At 43.8% G+C, this 17,788-nt stretch overlaps 1 protein-coding gene across 1 annotated transcript in view; it reads left to right on the forward strand.

The window, feature by feature from the left end:
- Positions 1-2,586: 2,586 nt before the first annotated feature.
- FBN1 (fibrillin 1) overlaps positions 2,587-17,788 on the forward strand; it is a 155,200-nt gene continuing 139,998 nt past the window's right edge. Inside the window, exons 1-2 of the mRNA XM_054214339.1 lie at positions 2,587-2,691; positions 3,124-3,407. Of these exons, the coding sequence (XP_054070314.1) occupies positions 3,238-3,407 (170 nt within the window). The 5' untranslated portion in view covers positions 2,587-2,691; positions 3,124-3,237. The remainder of the gene's footprint in view (positions 2,692-3,123; positions 3,408-17,788) is intronic.

Here is a 17,788-nt window from a genome sequence, read left to right on the forward strand (position 1 = left end):
ATTCTAAAGCTGTCAACAATTTAATTCTTCTAATGTATAAGCATAGTCTTTGAAATGACACACTAGAAGCTGATGATGCGCTACATATTTCACCAGATTAATTAACGGACAGCCCACATATCATGTAACATTACTTCATACAGTGTAATCCACATTTCTGCAACCGTGCAAGATACCAAATGATACATCATAAAATGTCCTAGAAGGTATGAGAAAATCATCCCATTAACCTGTGACACAGACTAGATATTTTTCTGGTAGCTCATCCAGAAAATTAAAGTGGTTAAAACGGAAAATGTTGAAACCAAAAGAATGTTTGAGTAAATAGTAACCCAGAATTCCTTTCATAACTCACTTTTGTTTACCAGTAGTAAATTCTATCTTCATGTTATAAACGTAATTAGTAAATATCTGACAACACTTTTCTGCAGTGGTTTGGTTTAAACTTATTTACCTCCATATTCACTAAATAAATGTTTAGATTTTGCTGTACACATAGATGAGAGTGAAGGAAGCGAAGTGTATATCCATGTACTCCATGTCCTGGATTTCTTAATAGCAGGGACAGTTACTATCACCTTTATCCTGGTCTCTTTTCTTTTCTGAGCAAATTTTAATTTGACACTGCAAAAGAAATACAAAATCCTTCACACACTGCTATATTGTCTCTTCAACATGCATAAGCATAAAAAAATCGTATTTTTGTCTGCTTACATGGCAGACAAACAAGAAAATTTTCAAAAAATCAAATTCCTAGTTCTCCATCCAGATTGTAGCAGGAAAACCAACATTTTGCATTTATCAAAATCCCTAATTTCTGCTTCTGTGGTGCCAAATGCAAATCAGTAATATTCTGCATGCAGAATTAAAGTTAATTCCCTTGATTAATTTTGCACAAGTCACAAAATAGTGGTATAAGTTTTGGGTTGCTACTGTCTTGGGCCTTGTTTGGACACAGTGAAGAGCCATACTCTGAATCCCGTTACTTTTTTCTCATGCCAGTATCTCATAGCATTTCACTGCACATCTACATTTCACGTGTATTTTAATTGTCCATCTGAAAGTTTTCACATTAAACTGTTAAATAGGGACACTAGAATGGTCAAAATCAAATGACTGTTTTTGTTAATTTGCAGAATCCACCACTTTCCTTGATGATAAAAATCAGCCAAAACGATTGGAATGCTGTTATTGTGGTGAGTACACACAAATGCAGCATTTCCTGTACTAGTTTAAATACTTGTATGTGCGTTTAGAAGGATAATGCATATTCATATACATAACGTAAAAACTACTATAAACCAATTCAAACTATGTATTTCAAATAGCATCTGTCATCTCTTGTGTCACCATTACATTTCAGCTGTAAACAGAGACTGGATAGGGAATCTTACAGTAGGAAGTACCATGTAGGAGTGGTATGTGATACACCATGCACTTATCTTTGGGCAGGGTGGTTTGGCAGCTGCGGTGGGTGGGTGGTCAGCTGCTTGCTTATAAAACTGCAGCTGAGCTTTTGCTATATCAGTTCAATAATACAGAACCATTCACCATCGGCACCTGCCTGAAGCTAACAAAAAAATGCAAATACCCGCAAATTAGGAAATCCAACATTTCTGACAAAAATATTTATAAGGAAGGAGCAGCACAACGCATAAATATGACTTACTTTTTGCTCTAATAGGTTTGCTTTTTTTGGTTTTATATTTTCTGTCTATGTTGAAATGGGATAATCCTGGTATAGATCTACCTGACCGGAGTATGTAAATATTAACTATCCTCCCCCCACCCCACATTACTTCAGGATTAAAACTTTCTACCTTTCCAGATCTGGTAGTGGTTTGCTTTTCTTAAGGATTTCTAAATCAGCCTTACCAGAGGTGGTCATGGACAAAAACCCAAAAGCAAAAATAAAACCTGCAGGTCTTTATTTCCTTTCCTTGGTAAGGATGAGACATGCATTTGTTCTGGAGCTGGCTGTGGAGATGTAGGAGCTCGGTGCGTCGGTGGCTGTGCCATGCTGGTTGCTAGAGGCTGCTGCAGAATGAATAATGCACTTTCTAAGGTAAAGCCAACATCGTTGCTGTTTTGCCTTATAAGGGAAACATACTATTATGGTTTTAAGCTACTACATAGATGAAAAATACTGCACCTCTAGGACACAGACCTTTTTTAGATGGAGGTACGGGCGTCCACTTCCTTCAGTTCCCCCCCCAATCCTGTGTTACGCCCTTACTCTGCTTAGCCTTAAGTCTGGCCCAGAGGTTAATGCTTCTGCCCCCGTGGGAGCCGGGGACCCGCGGGGTGACCTGACCAGGCAGCGCTGGCCGCCGGCAGAGCCCCCTCCTGCCGGGGGGGACCGTGGGGCTCCCTGCGGGCACAGCATTCCCCCGGCCCCGGGTCGCAGGTGACCCGCCAACAACCTCCCGCCGCCGTAGCCGCCCCGGAGCCCCCGGGGTGGCGGTTCGGGGGTGGGGGGACATTTATATGTACCTCTCTCTCGCGAGAAAGTGTTGCGCGGGCGATACTTGAAGAGGAGAGGAGGGGGGGGAGAGAGGAGGGGAAAAAGGAGGAGGAGGGAGGGAGGGAGGGGGCAGCTGGAGCCGCAGCTGGAGCAGCGGTGGGTGCAGCGGCCGCAGCTGGAACAGCAGCGGGAACGGCAGCCGGCGGCGGCGGCGGCGGCTCCAGCGGGTGCGCGCCCCTCGCAGCGGGTTCTCCCGGGGCGGGCGGGCTGGGCGCGGGGCTCCCTGCCCCGGCCGGGCACCGCGCTCCGGCCGCCGCGTCTCGCCGCGGTGCCCGGCTCGGGGAGCCGGGGAGGGTTCATGCCCCGGAGACGCTTGCGGCTCCGGGAGCGGTGGCGGCCGCGGGCTGTCCGCGGCGGGTGCGGGAGCGGGAGCCCCCGCGGATGCTGTTGGAGGGAAGGTAGAGTCCGCGCGGCTCCGGGCAGCCCCTCGCCATCCCCCGCGGCCGCCGCCGCCTCCTGCGGGCGGGCAAGCGCCGGGCTGGCCGGGGGCCGACGGCGCCGGGGCGCGGGGGCTGGCGGCGGGGGGCGCGGGGCGGCCGCGGCCGCTTTTCCTTGGTCCCATAACATCACCTCCTTCCTCTCCGTTTCTCCCCTCGCAGCTCGCCTTGGAGACGCTGTTCGGAGACAGGGCGGCGGGGACCGGCGGACTTCGGCGGCGGAGAGGAGGAGGAGGAGGAGGCGGCCGCTCGCAGCCCGGGGGCTCGGGGGACGCGATGTGGCGGGGGCGGCTGCTGGGGTTCGCCCTGGGAGTTGCCGTGCTGTGGGCGTCCCAGGCGGGCGCCGCCGCCGCCGGGCACGCCGAGGGGGCGAGCGCCAAGGAGAGCCGGGCCAGCCGGGCCAAGAGGCGAGGGCAGGGCGGCGGCGGGCACGACGCGCTCAAGGGGTAGGTGCGGGGCCGGTCCCCCCCCCCGGGTGCAGCGGTGCGGGGAGCGGGCGCGGGTCTGTCCGTGTACGTGTGTGTGTGCGCGCATCTATATCCATTGCCCCGTTGTGGTGGGAGCTGGTGGGGGTGGGAGAGCTCCCCGACTCCCCGCAAAAGGGTTGGTTGGGCTGGGGGGCGCCGGACACCGCCCGCAGCATCCCCGGGTAGCGGCGGCGCAGGGAGCGCGGAGCCCCGCTGCCTTTCCGGGACCCCCCGGCTCCCGGCGGGGCAGGGTGCTGGGTCCCCTGCGTGCTGCAGCCCTTTGCTTCGCCTTTGGGTGGGTGACGCTTCGTGAGGATGAGCCGCTGCAGCCCGGAGGTCCCTGATTTAGTTTCTGGGAAGGACATAGATGAAGGCGCACTGCGGGCTTGTGCATTCCTGCCGCGTCCCGGACTTCTGCTTTGCATAAAGCAGAATAGCGATGAGGCCCGGAGACCACGGCATGCCCTTTCCATTAGCTGTCCTCTCTCCTCTCCACCTTAAACCTTTTGCCATGTGCATCTTTTGCGCTCAAGTGGACTGTCTTTGCTTATCTGGTGTTCCTTGTGACCTGGGGATGATGGGGGGGAAGCATAGGCACCACTTTTTTCTATCGGAGCTATCTAGAACTAGTCTGAGTGAGCCCAAGCATGCAAGAGTTTAAAATCATTATGAAACGTTGTGGTACATGCTTAGCAGAGTGGTTTTCTAAAGGGTAAATCTGTGTCAGGCAAACTGTTTTCCAAATTCTAATGGAACACCTTTCCAATGCAAAAATAGTTGTTAAGTCAGCTGAAAGGCATTGCGTGTGTGTGCAGTTGAAAACTTAGTTTGCTGTAAAGGTGAAAAGCTTGCAATATTGGAAGAAAAAAAGAGATTTCCTTTTTCAGGTGTTCTGATGCACCTCTTCAGCCCATAGCCAGATTTTTCACTCATCAGGCAAAGCACAAACATAGCAAAAATTATATGGAGATAATTAGACTTCAGTAAGGGATGCGAGATATTTTCTTTCTTTTCCTGATTTCCTCAAAAAGGAGCTATTACATCTTTATTTTTAGAGGCCTTGATGAATATGTTTTAATTTCTTGGTAACTTCCTCATACTTGTGTAGTACTTTTTATTTATATTCAGATTTGCAATCTTGGCATTTTTTTGTACTTGTCTGATTGGAAAAGGTTTATGTTTTTAGGCCCTCACGTTGCAAAAACAGATGAAAGCTATCGGTATTATTTTTTCAAGGATCCAATTTTGTAGGGTCAGACTCTCTTGTTTCATTTCCTAATACCTTGTCACAAGAGAAATAGTTGGGCAAAGCAGATCCTTCCTGTGACAAAAACTATTCTAGGAAGCGAGGAGGACATGCAGCGAAGTTTGTAGGACTGATTGCAAGCAATAAAAGATGATAAAGAGAAGTATTTACTAGAAAGAGCCTTTATTCTTCAGGATGTTTTAATAAACTTTCTCATTCTAGAGCTCTGGGTTGATATTGAACTAACAAACAGCATTTTCTGAGCAGTGGGACGGAGTATGCCATCTAGCACACGTGTGCTGGCTGGGGGGGAGTTAGAGGCACATTAATTGAGGATAAAATTTCTTTGGTGAATGTAATTGTTGTTCTAAAACTGTGCTGTTTAGACAGTAACAATACTGCATCAAGAGATGATGTTTCAAGTGTTAATGACTTTTGGAATCTAAAATGGGTTAGGGTGAGTATTTAGCCCTATGAGTCGATTCTTAAGTTTAACTGAAGCCTTCAATTTATTACATACTTTGCAATGATTCTTGCTTTTATTGTGTATTACCTATGAGCTACATATTTACTTAGTAATCTGTAAATCTAGAGATAATGGCAATATCAATTTTAGGTATCTCATGTCATGCTCAATTTTTTGGAATATTCCAAATCTGAATGAGTACCCTTGGGAGGCAGGTTGTTAACAAGAACGTCATAATTTGCCAGATGATCTGAGATACAGTAAAGACAAAACAAATTACTAGTTTGGTTGCTTGTTAGACCTTTTTCAATAACTCTCATTTGAGGCTGAGTGTAGAGTTCCAAAATTGCTTGGAGGAGATTGTTAACACCCAGTCATCTTTGTCAGTGTTGGGTGAATCCTGCTGCATATTTCCAGTTTAGAAATTGTGAGCACTTCCTTAGGTGTGGTACGGTACTGTACAATATGAATAAAAAGAGTTGTCATTTTAACAGACAAGGTTGGAACCGGTTCTTTGGAAAGCCAGATGGAAAACATATTTTGAATGTACAGGAACTGTATATACATTAGACAAGGAGAATTCATTGTTATTGAAGGACTAAAATGCTAAAAATACAATTTTACAAGAAGACATACTATTTTTTTAACTTGTTCATCAGTACAAATGCATTTGGGAATCTGAGAGTTGTAACACAAGTCATAACAGATGCTGGGAAACTTCATTCTTGTGTTATTGTAGTTGACTAAGACCTTTTTTTTTTTTCTTTTTGCAATGAACTCTTGCTCTGATTGTGGAAGCATGGGGATAAATTTTTAGAGAAAACCCTTTACATTTAAACTTTTTGTGTGTTTGATTATAATCACTATTGAGAGTCTTAGTGTTTAAAAGTCTCGAGGGTAGTCTCTGTGCGAATACTGGTCTTGTATGTTAAAATGAAGAAGCCCAAGATCTGTTTCAGTTCTCATGATTTTTCCCACTTAACATTTTTTAGTGCAAGCTGTTGATTGCAGGAGATGGTTGCTTCGTCCTTGTGACCTTTGCCTCGTTGTTTACGCCAGTGAGCTGTCCGAACATATAACATGATTCTAGAAGTATATTTTAACTTTAATAATTATAAATTATGTGGAAATGCCTCTTATGTACTTGTTTAAAGACTTTAAGCTTGCTGCTTATGTAGTTTGAGTTTGTCCAGCTATGAAGGCATTAGCAATCAGCGATTCGTCCTTGTAATGCCATCTATGTTTGGTCTAAGGCAAAGTGTGTTTATGTGCTGGTGCCTGGTGCCTCTAAGTTATCAGAAAGCAATCAGAATAAAGGCAGCAATTATTTCAAAATACAACTAGATTCTCCATTCATGGAAACGTTGCTGGAATCCATTGTGATTCAGGAAGTTAAAATGATAAGCTGTTACTGAGACACTTATCCTCTGGATCCCCCAAACGTTCACACAAATCTTAATGAATTGAGTTATAAGGCATTGAGCCATTATCCTCATGCCCTTAAACACCTAAGAATGTAGCATCAGCTTCTAAAGAAGTAAAACTTACAAAATTGGCCATGAATGGGAAGTTCTTTTCAAAAAAATAGATGCTTGAAGTTAATCATTTATATACGATTCAGTCATTTGAATATAAAGTAAAAAATAACTTACTGGTGATTTGATTGGTGCTTGACTGAATACAAGAAGTATAGTGCTTAAAGATCTTAGAATTCATTAAGATTTCCCATTTTCTGATGATGATGGACAAAGACCTCAAACGCTAATGAGGATCAGTGAGTTCTTAATAATATTTTAAGCAAGTTTATCGGTCTCTTCTCAGTATAATGGCCAAGAAAGCAATTACTTGCCTAACAAATAGCACAGTGGAAATTTTAAAAGAACTGGAATTTCTTCAAGATAGCTGAATTGTGATATGACTCTAATTAAGACACTAATTAAATGCATTTGTTCAAGAATTATTTAATTTCTTTGGTTTTATTGAGTTGAAATGATAGTGAATATTGCAGAACAGAATAATTGGCTCAAAAATGTTTCATAAAACTCTTGAATTAGAGGTATTCACCATGGGATTGAGGTTTTTTGGACCAATTTCTTAGGGTCAGCCCAAATGAAGTCCACAGGTATACTGATGTGCTTGCTTGAGTAAGCTCGGTTGGGTTTGACCCTTTTTATGCATCGCTGCCCCCTGAAATAGAATAAATCTTGTAATCTATAACATAATTCCAGTATTCAACTATATAATTAAGGCTTCTGGTTTTCGTTTTAAACCAATATTTGCCACTGAAAGCCTGCTGAAGGAAAGCAGACTTTCCATACCGGTAAATATTGGTTTATACTGAAAAACCTCAAACATTTTTCTTACCACTTTTGGCCTGCCCACCTCTGGCCAGCTGCTGGTGCCACACCTTGTCAGTGTCACTCTGTGAGCAGGAGGCAGCCCGAATACTTGGGAATAAAAATCTTAATTGAAAAAACATGCAAGTTGCTGTAATACCTGATGTGCTGGAACGCTCACCTGGCTTCCAGGCGGCATGGCCGAGCTCCGTCCAGCCCTCTGCGCCCTATGGGGTAAAGCCTGCATGGAGGATGAAGAACTTCTATGCCAGTGCATCCTAATGCAAAACCTGAAGTCCTTGGCAACTACACATGGCGTTAAGATTCTGCACCCCTGAGACTCTATTTATTTTGTGATACATTTTTTTTTTTATTACACTGTCCATGGAAATCTAATTCTAGAGTGAAATGAGTTCATAGATCTTGGCAGTCTGTCTCACGTATCTGTTTCCTTTCTTTCAGTAAGACTATATGATGTGATTTGCTGTAGGTGTGACTTTCTCTGGGGAGCAGGATGTATGGGTGAGGAGTAAGGAATACAGACAGAATCAAGCAAGAAGCCAGCTCGGAATCCGTTCTGTGGCTGGAATTATCTGTTATTAACACTTGCTGAAGGGCTAATATTTAAAGAGGGAATTATTTTCAATTCTGATCATATAGATGTCTTCCCCTGGCTACCATAATAGGTTTCAATAACATCTTGCAGTATTTAAATACTACATGTAAATTTTTAGATGCATTTAACGAAAGCTGTCTGACAGTAGTCTGTACTGGATTGCTTTATCCGGAGCCAGTAGCAACGCAAAGCTCCCGTACTAGCATTCTTGTTATAGTTCCATGGTGTTCTTCAGTCTGAAGAAAAACAGTAAAAGGTAAATAACCTTCAGGCCCGTGTAGTCCTTGTACTCTCCAAATCCTGTCACTTGGACGCCATCTCTTTAAAAGGCATGGTCTGAATCACAATTCTGGTTTATGATTTATGGGGATAGACTTCTGGGCCTGCATAGTTTGTAGCACAGAATTAGGACTCTATTCATTTTGGGCATGCCAGTGAAAAACGATCCTATGGTTAAAACTTTCGGTGGGTACTGCTGTAGTCTCCCTTTTCACTGGTGAGTGTCTTAGGCACACGTGATTCTGTTACCAGCTGCTTAGCCAATCTTTTCTTCTGTGATCTTTTCTTGTATTATATTGTGGCTGGGCACAAATGATTTTGAAGCGCCATGTGTCTGTTGTTTGAAATTTGAATTGGACCCCACAAAAAATGCATTAAAGAAATACTTTTTTTTTCCCATTTGATGTTAGTAAGCCACAAATAGAGCAAACAGAGGAAAAAGGCTCCAATATACAGTATAACAGCATTCTTGATGTACTATATGAAACATGTTTGTGTTGAAAATATTGTAAAATTGGCTCAGGGGACTTAGGCAAAGCAGGTTTCCTGTCACCACGCACCACTTTGACAAGGTGACACACTGAAGATCAGGACTGGATGTAGTTCTTTGCCTTTCTTCTCCTTTTTTTTTATTTCTTTAATTAATTTATTTATTTATTTTGGTCTGCATAGCTCTTGGCTATATCGGGCTGACCTGATACGCTGACCCAGATGCTGCAGGATGGGTCACAACTGGCCTGTGATGGGTTTGTGTTTTGTGTATGGAGTGAGCAGAGAATTTCACGACGGGTTTGCCACTTTGTGTCCCACCTTGCTGCCCTTCATGCTGAAGGGTCCTGTGTAAGGCTGATTGTGGCTATGACTTAATTGCTTGTCAGGTTAGAAACACCTTTATGCTACAGCTCTTACTCAGAAAACAAGAGACATCATGGACTGCGCTTTGTTTCTTTCCTTCTGTTCTGGGTGATAATTTCTTCCTTGGGTACGTGATGGAATTGTCTCATCTTTTGAGCAGCGTTGTCTTTCTGGAAGCTTTCTGATCTCAGTTGGTTGGTGTTTAGTTGAACTTTTATTGAGGGGGGACAGGTGGTGTTCAGTCTGTAGAAACTGGAGGCATAAAGTGTTGGGGAGAAGAACGGCACCTGCCAAGAGTGTGTCTGGTTGCAGCAGGGTACAGGCAGGTTTCCAGAGAGAACTAGTTGGAGAGGGCAGAAGCAGCCTGCAGCACATGGCTGGGACATTAACCACGGCTGCACTTTCCTCAATTAAAAGCCCATTTATGGTTTATAAAAGTCGACTTCTCCCCCCATTGTTAGCCAGCACGGGATACATTTTGTGTTCAGTGGTGGTTCCACAAGTTGTTCACCAAATTCAGACCCCCAGTTTGCCTTGTTAACTGGGTAAGTTACTCTGTGTGCAGCTTCACACCACTGTGCCAGAACCTCTGGGGCTATACGGGGCTTGAGGATGCAGACTTGAAGTAAGGACAGGGCTGCTCTCAGTTTATTTGGGAGCAATGGGAGGATCGCTGGGTTAGGGTTTGGCAGGGACAGTCCATCTGTCTGCTTCATTTACAATGATCCTTATTGAATAAAATTGCAGCTTCTGTTTTCCTGTATGCTTATTTTCCTTTCCTGTCGTATGTTGTTCAGCAGTGTGGCTCACTTAGGACAGTCTTTTTCATTGTCATTCATCTTCCGTCCTGCAAACTTGAATGTTTTATATAAATGAACTTCGATACAAGTTTTGACAAGGGTCACTTTAAATATGTTCATGGGCTCAGCAGCTTGTCATCATTAGAATAGTACTACCCAAAATGCCAGACCCAAACTATTTAGCCACATGGATCACAGGAAAACTTCGTCTTGATAGAAGTGTAGTAGATGTTGGCTAATAGAAGGCCATCTCTACTTAAACAAGACTTTAGGAGCTAGGGATCTTTGAGTGTGTACATATGGGAATAGCAAGAAATTAATCATTAGCTTTTTTGCTTTGCATTAGATCACCTTCCGTCTTGTTCCTCTTCTTCATCTCCCTGCTGAACCCTAAAGACGAAGAGGATACAGATGCGTGTGTGTTGCTTTGGTCTTACTCCCCAGACTCAGTAAATATTTTTGTAGAATGGAACAATTGTGGCCTGGAGTGTTTCTGATTAACCATCGCACTGTGTTGGAAAATATATTTGTATTGTGGATGTCTCCTTTAGTTGTTTTCTCGTCCATTCTGCCTTTCCCACATCAGTTTTATTTATTTATTTTTACAAAGGATTTCAGACCTACTGAATAGCCTTGTTCATGCTCAGGTTGATGTGCAGATAGAGGTAGGAGAAGAATATTTTTCTTTTTTTGTGATAGTTCAGTAAAGTTGGGCTCTTTGGAAGGTGCATTGGGAGGTAGAATGTAGCCTGTTAGACTAAAACCTGTGCCTTCTGGTTTTGCTTATAGATCTTCACTGAAGTATGAAAGAGTTCTAGCTTTTATCTGGAAGAATATTTTGAATGTTGACTTGCTGGAGAATCTGCTGTTTTCCCTTCTACTTCTCATTTTATGAAATGATTCATGACCATTAAAGCCTCAGAAATACCAAATGAAGCCACAGTTCTTTTGTCTACAGTCTTAATCATTTTCATCCTCTTTTTCAAGTTTCCCTCTCTCTTATGTTTTGCTGGAGGACATCAGACTATCCAGTGATGTTCGGCTGAGGTTTCAAACTAAAATTTGTTTCCTTTCAGGAACATTTTTTCCCTCTCTTTTCTCCTTTCCCCCCGTGCTACCCTACCCCCCCCCCCCCCCCCCCCCCCCCCCCCCCCCCCCGCCTCTGGTATTTCATCTTTTTCTCTTCCCTGTAGACAGTGTAAATTAGCAGTGAACTGAAACAGTGGGATCCGTATCAGCAGGGTTTTCCTGTTGCCTTCTGGCAACATGCAGGTAACTGGCCTTTTGAAAGGACAGTATTACTGTCCCAGCAAGGATGGGTAGGAGGGTAAGTAGGATACAATGTGTTGTGAAGGGAGGAGCAGAAATGCTGCTATCTTACCTAAAATAAATCTTCCAGTAGCCTAAGGGAGAACACTTTAAAACACAGGTTAATGGCATTGCTTAACATCTAAGGGTGTTAACTGACAAGTCTTGATACAAGTGTCATGTTTATGAGACTCCCTAAATGCTTGCAGTTGCTCTGAGGTGGAGACTGTGGGTAGCACCAGCTCATCCCACAGCCTCTGGGAAAGCCTCAACAAGGGGATGGCTGGCCCTGGGGCTCGGCTGGCCAGTGTGCCCCGTGCCAGTCCCTGTGCTGCTGCTCAGCGCAGTGCACGGCACGGGCTGGTGGAGGTCCTGAGCTTGCCTGTGTGCTTTCGCTTGGGAGAGTGTTAGAGGTCTGCGCCCATCAGCAGCAGGTATACGGTGAATGTGGGCAGTGGCACGGGAGGTGTAACCTGGTCTCTCCCGGTTCCTCTGTTGGAAGTGACATCTGGAGAGCTAAGCATCGCCCTAGCCCACAGTTACATCTGTTTCCCATGCGATGTTATTTAGGGCTACCAGGGAAAGTACCTGCTGGATCCCTCCTGTTATCCAGCTGTGCTTGTCTGGCCCAGCAGATAGTTTTTGTGGTGGCATAATTGTACTTTACATGTCTTACACAGCCATGTAGATTGCGTGTCGAACTGGACCCACTGACATTCTCAAGTGGAACAATGAGGCAATACGTGCCAGAAACGCGTCTGTCCCTGGCTATGAATGAGAACAATGCCTGGCTGTCAGGTTAGATGAGTCTGTCCCTGTGAAAGACACGGTCAGATTTTCAGACCAAGTGCGGAAGAATTCACTTAATGTCAAATGCTGTTGTTGGATTGCTGTATTTAGCTGTCACAGTGTGATGGAAGTTAGGGTTAGAAAAGTGTTCAGTGTTGCTGCAGGAAACTTGCATGTCATTTTGAACTCTTGACTTGCACATAGGCCGGAGCCAAAGACACCCGTAGAGCTGCTCAGAATGTTATTTTTTTAGTTGAACTGAGCCAGGATTCTGGGACAGCGGTATCCTTACTGTCAGAGTGAGAAATAGTTATCATATTAGGCTCTCTGCGTGGCACAAACACCCAGGCTCACTTATTGCATGGTAAAAATGAGTACATCAGATACAAGCCTTTGTACATAAAAAAGCATATTTTGCTTTAAAACGCGTGCTTCTCCTTTGTAGGATAATAGAAGCTAAATTTTGTGTTTGCTTTCAGAGTCTAGCATTGTTTCCTAGATTTTGCTTTTATACAATTGAACTAAATAGCTTCAAGAGTCCTCTTAATAATGTTCACTGAATGATGAGAAAGGGCACAGTGACTGAAAACATCCCGTTTTCTAATATTTGGCTAAACCACAGAGAAGCAATTCCTGTTTAAAGTATTTGGGGTACCTGGAAGTGAGGCTTATGCATATTAAATGCAGATGTGTCTGTTTTTTGCCCTATCCCATCCGCACAGTGAAGTTTCTCAGTTTGTGGGTGTGCTCACTGGAAGTGGTGAGTTCAAAGGACAACCAGGCTTCTTCACTGGGCTCTCGTGTGCAGAATGGTACATGACAGGGCGGTGGGTGGCTTGGGAATGCTGCCTGTTAACGTGCTGTAGCTGTTAGCTGCTGCGTCCCACTGGGATCTGGACCTTCCCTTCATGGTTCTGCTTTGCTTGCTGCTCCTTGGAGGAGGGGGTAGGCACCAGCGCAGCAAAGGAAGGTGCTTTCGGTATCAACCTCTAATTTGTGCACCAAGTACCTGGCTTCTGTCATCTAGGTGGGGAGGGACCTTGGAAGGCCGTGTGGTCCAACCTGTGCTCAGCGCAGGGTGAGCTTAAATCAAGTTGCTCGTGGCCACGTCCACTCAGGTTTGGAGTATCTCTAACAATGGAAATTTCTTGATTCAGTGGCGATTCAGCTGAGTGAAGTTCCAGTGGAGTCAGCAGAGCTGCGCCACTCTAGGCTTTTAGCATTTTTCTCTGAGATGCTGAGGAGTTTAGGAAGGTACGTAAATCTGTTTTACAGCAAAAGGTATAGACCCAATTATGTGTCTCTGGAAAACTACTAGTAAAAGCTATTTGTCTTCACATTCTGGAGCCTTAGCTACTATTTCTTAGTATGTTGGTAAAATTCAGACTTAGACAACCACAATTTTAAGACCAGCCTACCGTTTTTTCAGGTGCAGTTTGTCATTCTTTTTAACTCCCAATGCAAGCATGGAAGCACCACTCCAGTTCTATGTGGAAATGATCAGCAAATAATTTTGAATACAGTTTTAGCAGGTCCCGATGTTACTCACGTAAGAAGAAAATAGGCAAAGGCTTCTCTAAAAATAACCATTGGCTGATGATGTTGCTTTAAATTGTATCTCTTCTGCCAGAAAATTGGGTCCCTACATTATGTTAAACATGTGTTAGCTGCTGCAGCCAAATAGTTAATAGAAGTCCTTCATTAAACGTTTTCTTGCAAGGAAGAATCCCTGTGTATTTTCCTAGGGAGAGGAAAAGTGAGTTGAGGGAAGGATTAGAGTCCCTCCTCTGTGTCCCTGCATCTGAGCTCAGCTGTAACTGGTGATCAGCTGTCTCTCTTACTCTCTCAGCTGCTCTCTGCCCACCCTGTCTGGTCTCTCCATCTAATTTATTTGAGACCCACGCTTTGGGTTTGATTCAGCCTGGCTTACGCCAGCGTTGGCCGGTGCATGGCAGTGCTGCTGACAAAATTTCCGCCTGAAGCCTTGCTTACAGCAATGCTAGAAACTCTTCCTCCCGTGGGAGCTGCAGATGGGCAATGCTTTCTTCGGGAGAGGGCTGTAATTTCCTCGAGGGGTCACAGGCAGGGCAGAGCTGGGATATACAGAATTAGCACACCCCCAGGGCAGGCTGCAGCATGGGGCTCCAGCTGTGACTCTGCCGGGGCCCTGGAGAGGACCGCCACCATGCTGGAGATGCCCCTGCTGTTCCTGCGCTGGCTGGTGTTCCCCGCTGCCAGCTTCACACAGGGCTTTTGAACACTTCACTCTCTTCTTTGGCTGTCATGTACCCTCGCTTGCCTGGTTATATCTGATAAGAAGGCACTGCCAGGCGTAGTCTGATTTGCTTCCCATCATTTTATGTTTGTGTGTCTGCTCCACAAGTCCGTCCTCCCCTCCCCCCAAGTTGCTGGGTAATGGCATGCAATGCAAGAGAGCCAGGCAGCCGTGCATCCTTGTGTTGGGAGCAGGGGTAGCAAGGGAGGGATGGGACCTGTTGGTCCTTTCCATAAGACAACGTAGTGTTGCCCGGCGGAGAAAGGAGAGTGTTTATTTGAGGGTGTGTGACAGGCAGAGACTATGCTGCAGCTCCAGCCTGGGGCTGGCGCAGCGCTGACCTGGGGCAGGACCACCTGTGTCCATCCGAAGGAGCTGATGCGGGCAGAAAGGACAGACAAAACCTTCATAACGAGGGGGGAGATTCCCCACAGTTCTTCCCGAAGAAGAATATCTTCTGGTTTTGTGCATGCAGGTGCTATCAGCCAGACCTATCACTCTCAAGCGTTAATCATCTTAATTTCCAGATGAACTTTTTTCCTCTCTGCTGTTCTAAGACTTTTCTAGTTGATGACTAATGTCTTTTGATAGTTACTCAACTCATTTTGCTACTGAATTTGTACTTGCATATCATGAATCGAAGACAATAATTTCTTGTTTACTTTGGACGTCTTTGATGAAACTTTGGGCATCAGTCATACTGTCTCTCAGCACCATACCATTACAGAAATCCTGTTATGCTTTACAAGTTCGTAAGTGACTCTAAAATAAAGTGAAAGACTTGTCTTTTAAAAATTGCAATGGGAACAGCTTTACTCCCGAGATGTGCTCTCCCTCCTCTGGGCTTTGGAGTGAAAGGAAGGTGCTGTGGGCACTACAGGTGGCCTGTGCTGTATAGATGCTTTTTTGCTTATTTTACCATTACAAATCAGGTTTTATAGCTGAAGTCTGTTTGTAGTGCTGTTCAGGAGCACAGTTTTATAAGAATGTAAAATGCTTCTTTAGTATTCATAGCCTGTAATATCAGCAGGAAAATATGCTCTATTAAACACAACAGTGGGCAACTGTTTGAAGTAAGTACCACAATAGAGCCTTTACAATTTGATTGATGCTTTCCATGATTTTACATGAGGTAAATTGTTTTTCCCTTGAATACTTTATTTATTTATTTAATTATGGGGATTTATTGCTATAGTGTCTGTTCACTTCATAAATATCAGTGAATTTAACCTTCAAAATTAATTCTTTTTAAAGACGTTTTACAAATAGGCACAAGTAAAGAACACTTTCTCCCTTGCAAAGAAGTAGCATTCAGACTTTAATATAGGTTTCTTTTATAAGCTAGACAGCAGCTTTTTGATGAAAAAGTGTTCCACTGGAAAATGCACTTGTCAGGCTCAAACTGTTCCATCGAAGTACAGTTTGATGACTCCTGGTTTTGGTTTTTTTTGGGTTTTTTTGTTTTGTTTTTTTTTTTTAAGCTAAACACGCTGCATCCGAGTTGGAGCTTCTGGATGTACAGCTTCGCCTACCCTGTGGACAGCCTCAAGGCTCCCAGGGTCTCTGACTTCATGGTTGCTGGCACATCTAGGTTTTCCAGAGCCCCGTTTTGGAAACAGATTTTTAAAATCGGGTTTCCCCGTGGCACAAAAATCTGCTCCTGACTCTTAACGTGGACCAGATGGTCCCCAAAGCCATGTACTTGCTGAGGCTGAAATTTGACAGAGTACCTAAACATCACTTTATGGTCAGGTGTTTATAAATTCTTACCAACCCGGATCGGAAATGAGTGGTTTATGCCTGTAGGTTGTAACAGGTAGCAACAAACTCATTCTGTCTGTCTTCATAAGTTCCATTATTTCTTCTGACTGGAGAAGGTGAAAAGCAATCTCGCTTGTCTGCTTGCCAGTCTTACTTGGCAGATGATCGTGGAGCAACATTTGGCATTGATGAAGAGGGAACTCTAGGAAAGTTACATGGTTATAGCCCTGCGGGGAAGTAGCTGACATTACTAAAACTGAATACATTGGAATTATATAAATAAGACTTTGAGCCTGTAACACCGGTTGCAGGAAGGGAAAAAGGCCCTGCAACAAGTCCAATTGTGTTGCTCACATTCACCTCAGTTGCCACTTCGTAATTAGCCAGAACCAGTGGAAGGTAATGGTAGTGGTTGCTTTGATTTAAATACCTTCTGGCCAAGCACTGAATGAAAAGACTGAGTGTCACCGAAGTTGGTGTAATCAGAATACTTGAAATTGTATTAAAAATGCAGATCCCTAAATAAAAACAGTATAAAAGTCCTGTTAGTTAGAAAATGTGCATAAATAAATGTTTGTATATATCGAGATTGTTTGTCTTAAGTTGCCTCACCATATGGGGTAACTGTTGTTTACTTAGACATTGCAATACTGGGGATGAAAAACTTTCTGAAAGACCAAGGACAAAATAATAACAGAAAACCCTTCCTAAAACAATAAACACTTTAAATCTGTCTCTACTCTGTATACAGTATTTTAATAAAGCAGTTTCTAGGAAGTACTAGTTTATAGCTAGCTTTACTTGCATGGATCTATTGAGTAATTGCTCACAATATTAATAGAGTTTGTAAAATTTTCCGCTGATAAGATTATTAAACATACTACAAAAGGAGGCACATTTTCTCAGTTTTGAAGCTATTTTTACTTGCTTCCTTGCATGGATAGGTGCCTTAAATAAATAGGACAAGTTAAATTGGAAAAAAAAATTGTCTGTGAGGGGTATAGAACTGTTTCACCTTTTCTATTTTTACCAATAAAATCACGATAGGAATAGCATCGTGTCCTGTCAGTGTTCATTGTAACCTCTAGTGATATAGTTATTTGAAAGGGGAAATACAGATGAGAGGAATGGGTTGGAGAGAAAAATTCCTGCGGATCCATTGTTTAAGAAGTGCAATAGGCCCCTCATATTCACTTCAGAGGACGCTCTCTCTACATGCACCCACATCCTTGATTTTTTTGATAGTAAGTCATGTTTGCTAATGAAGCATTTACATATTTTGGCTCAATTATTTGGCTAATGTAATGGTTGGCACGTTTCACACATACATAGCTTTGCTCATAGACGAAACAGGGAACAGTAATCGTGCTTTAGAGCAGAGAAAGCAACATGAAGCTTAAAAATTCTCATTTAAAGAGCACTAGATTTCCTCTGTGTTCGCTAATGATGATGGATGTGATCCCTCATTTTGGGGAGTTTGCTCAAAACCCCTGTGTGCTACTTTTTCCAGATATGGAGTGGTATGAGACAAGGTTTACCCATTCTGTTGCTGTTGTTCAGATGCTACTGATTTGATGTCGTATTTACAATGCAATCTTCAATTGGTAAAAGTGTATGTTACCTCAGAAA

Source organism: Rissa tridactyla, chromosome 9 (genome assembly GCF_028500815.1).
Source record: "Rissa tridactyla isolate bRisTri1 chromosome 9, bRisTri1.patW.cur.20221130, whole genome shotgun sequence".
Taxonomy (NCBI): domain Eukaryota; kingdom Metazoa; phylum Chordata; class Aves; order Charadriiformes; family Laridae; genus Rissa; species Rissa tridactyla.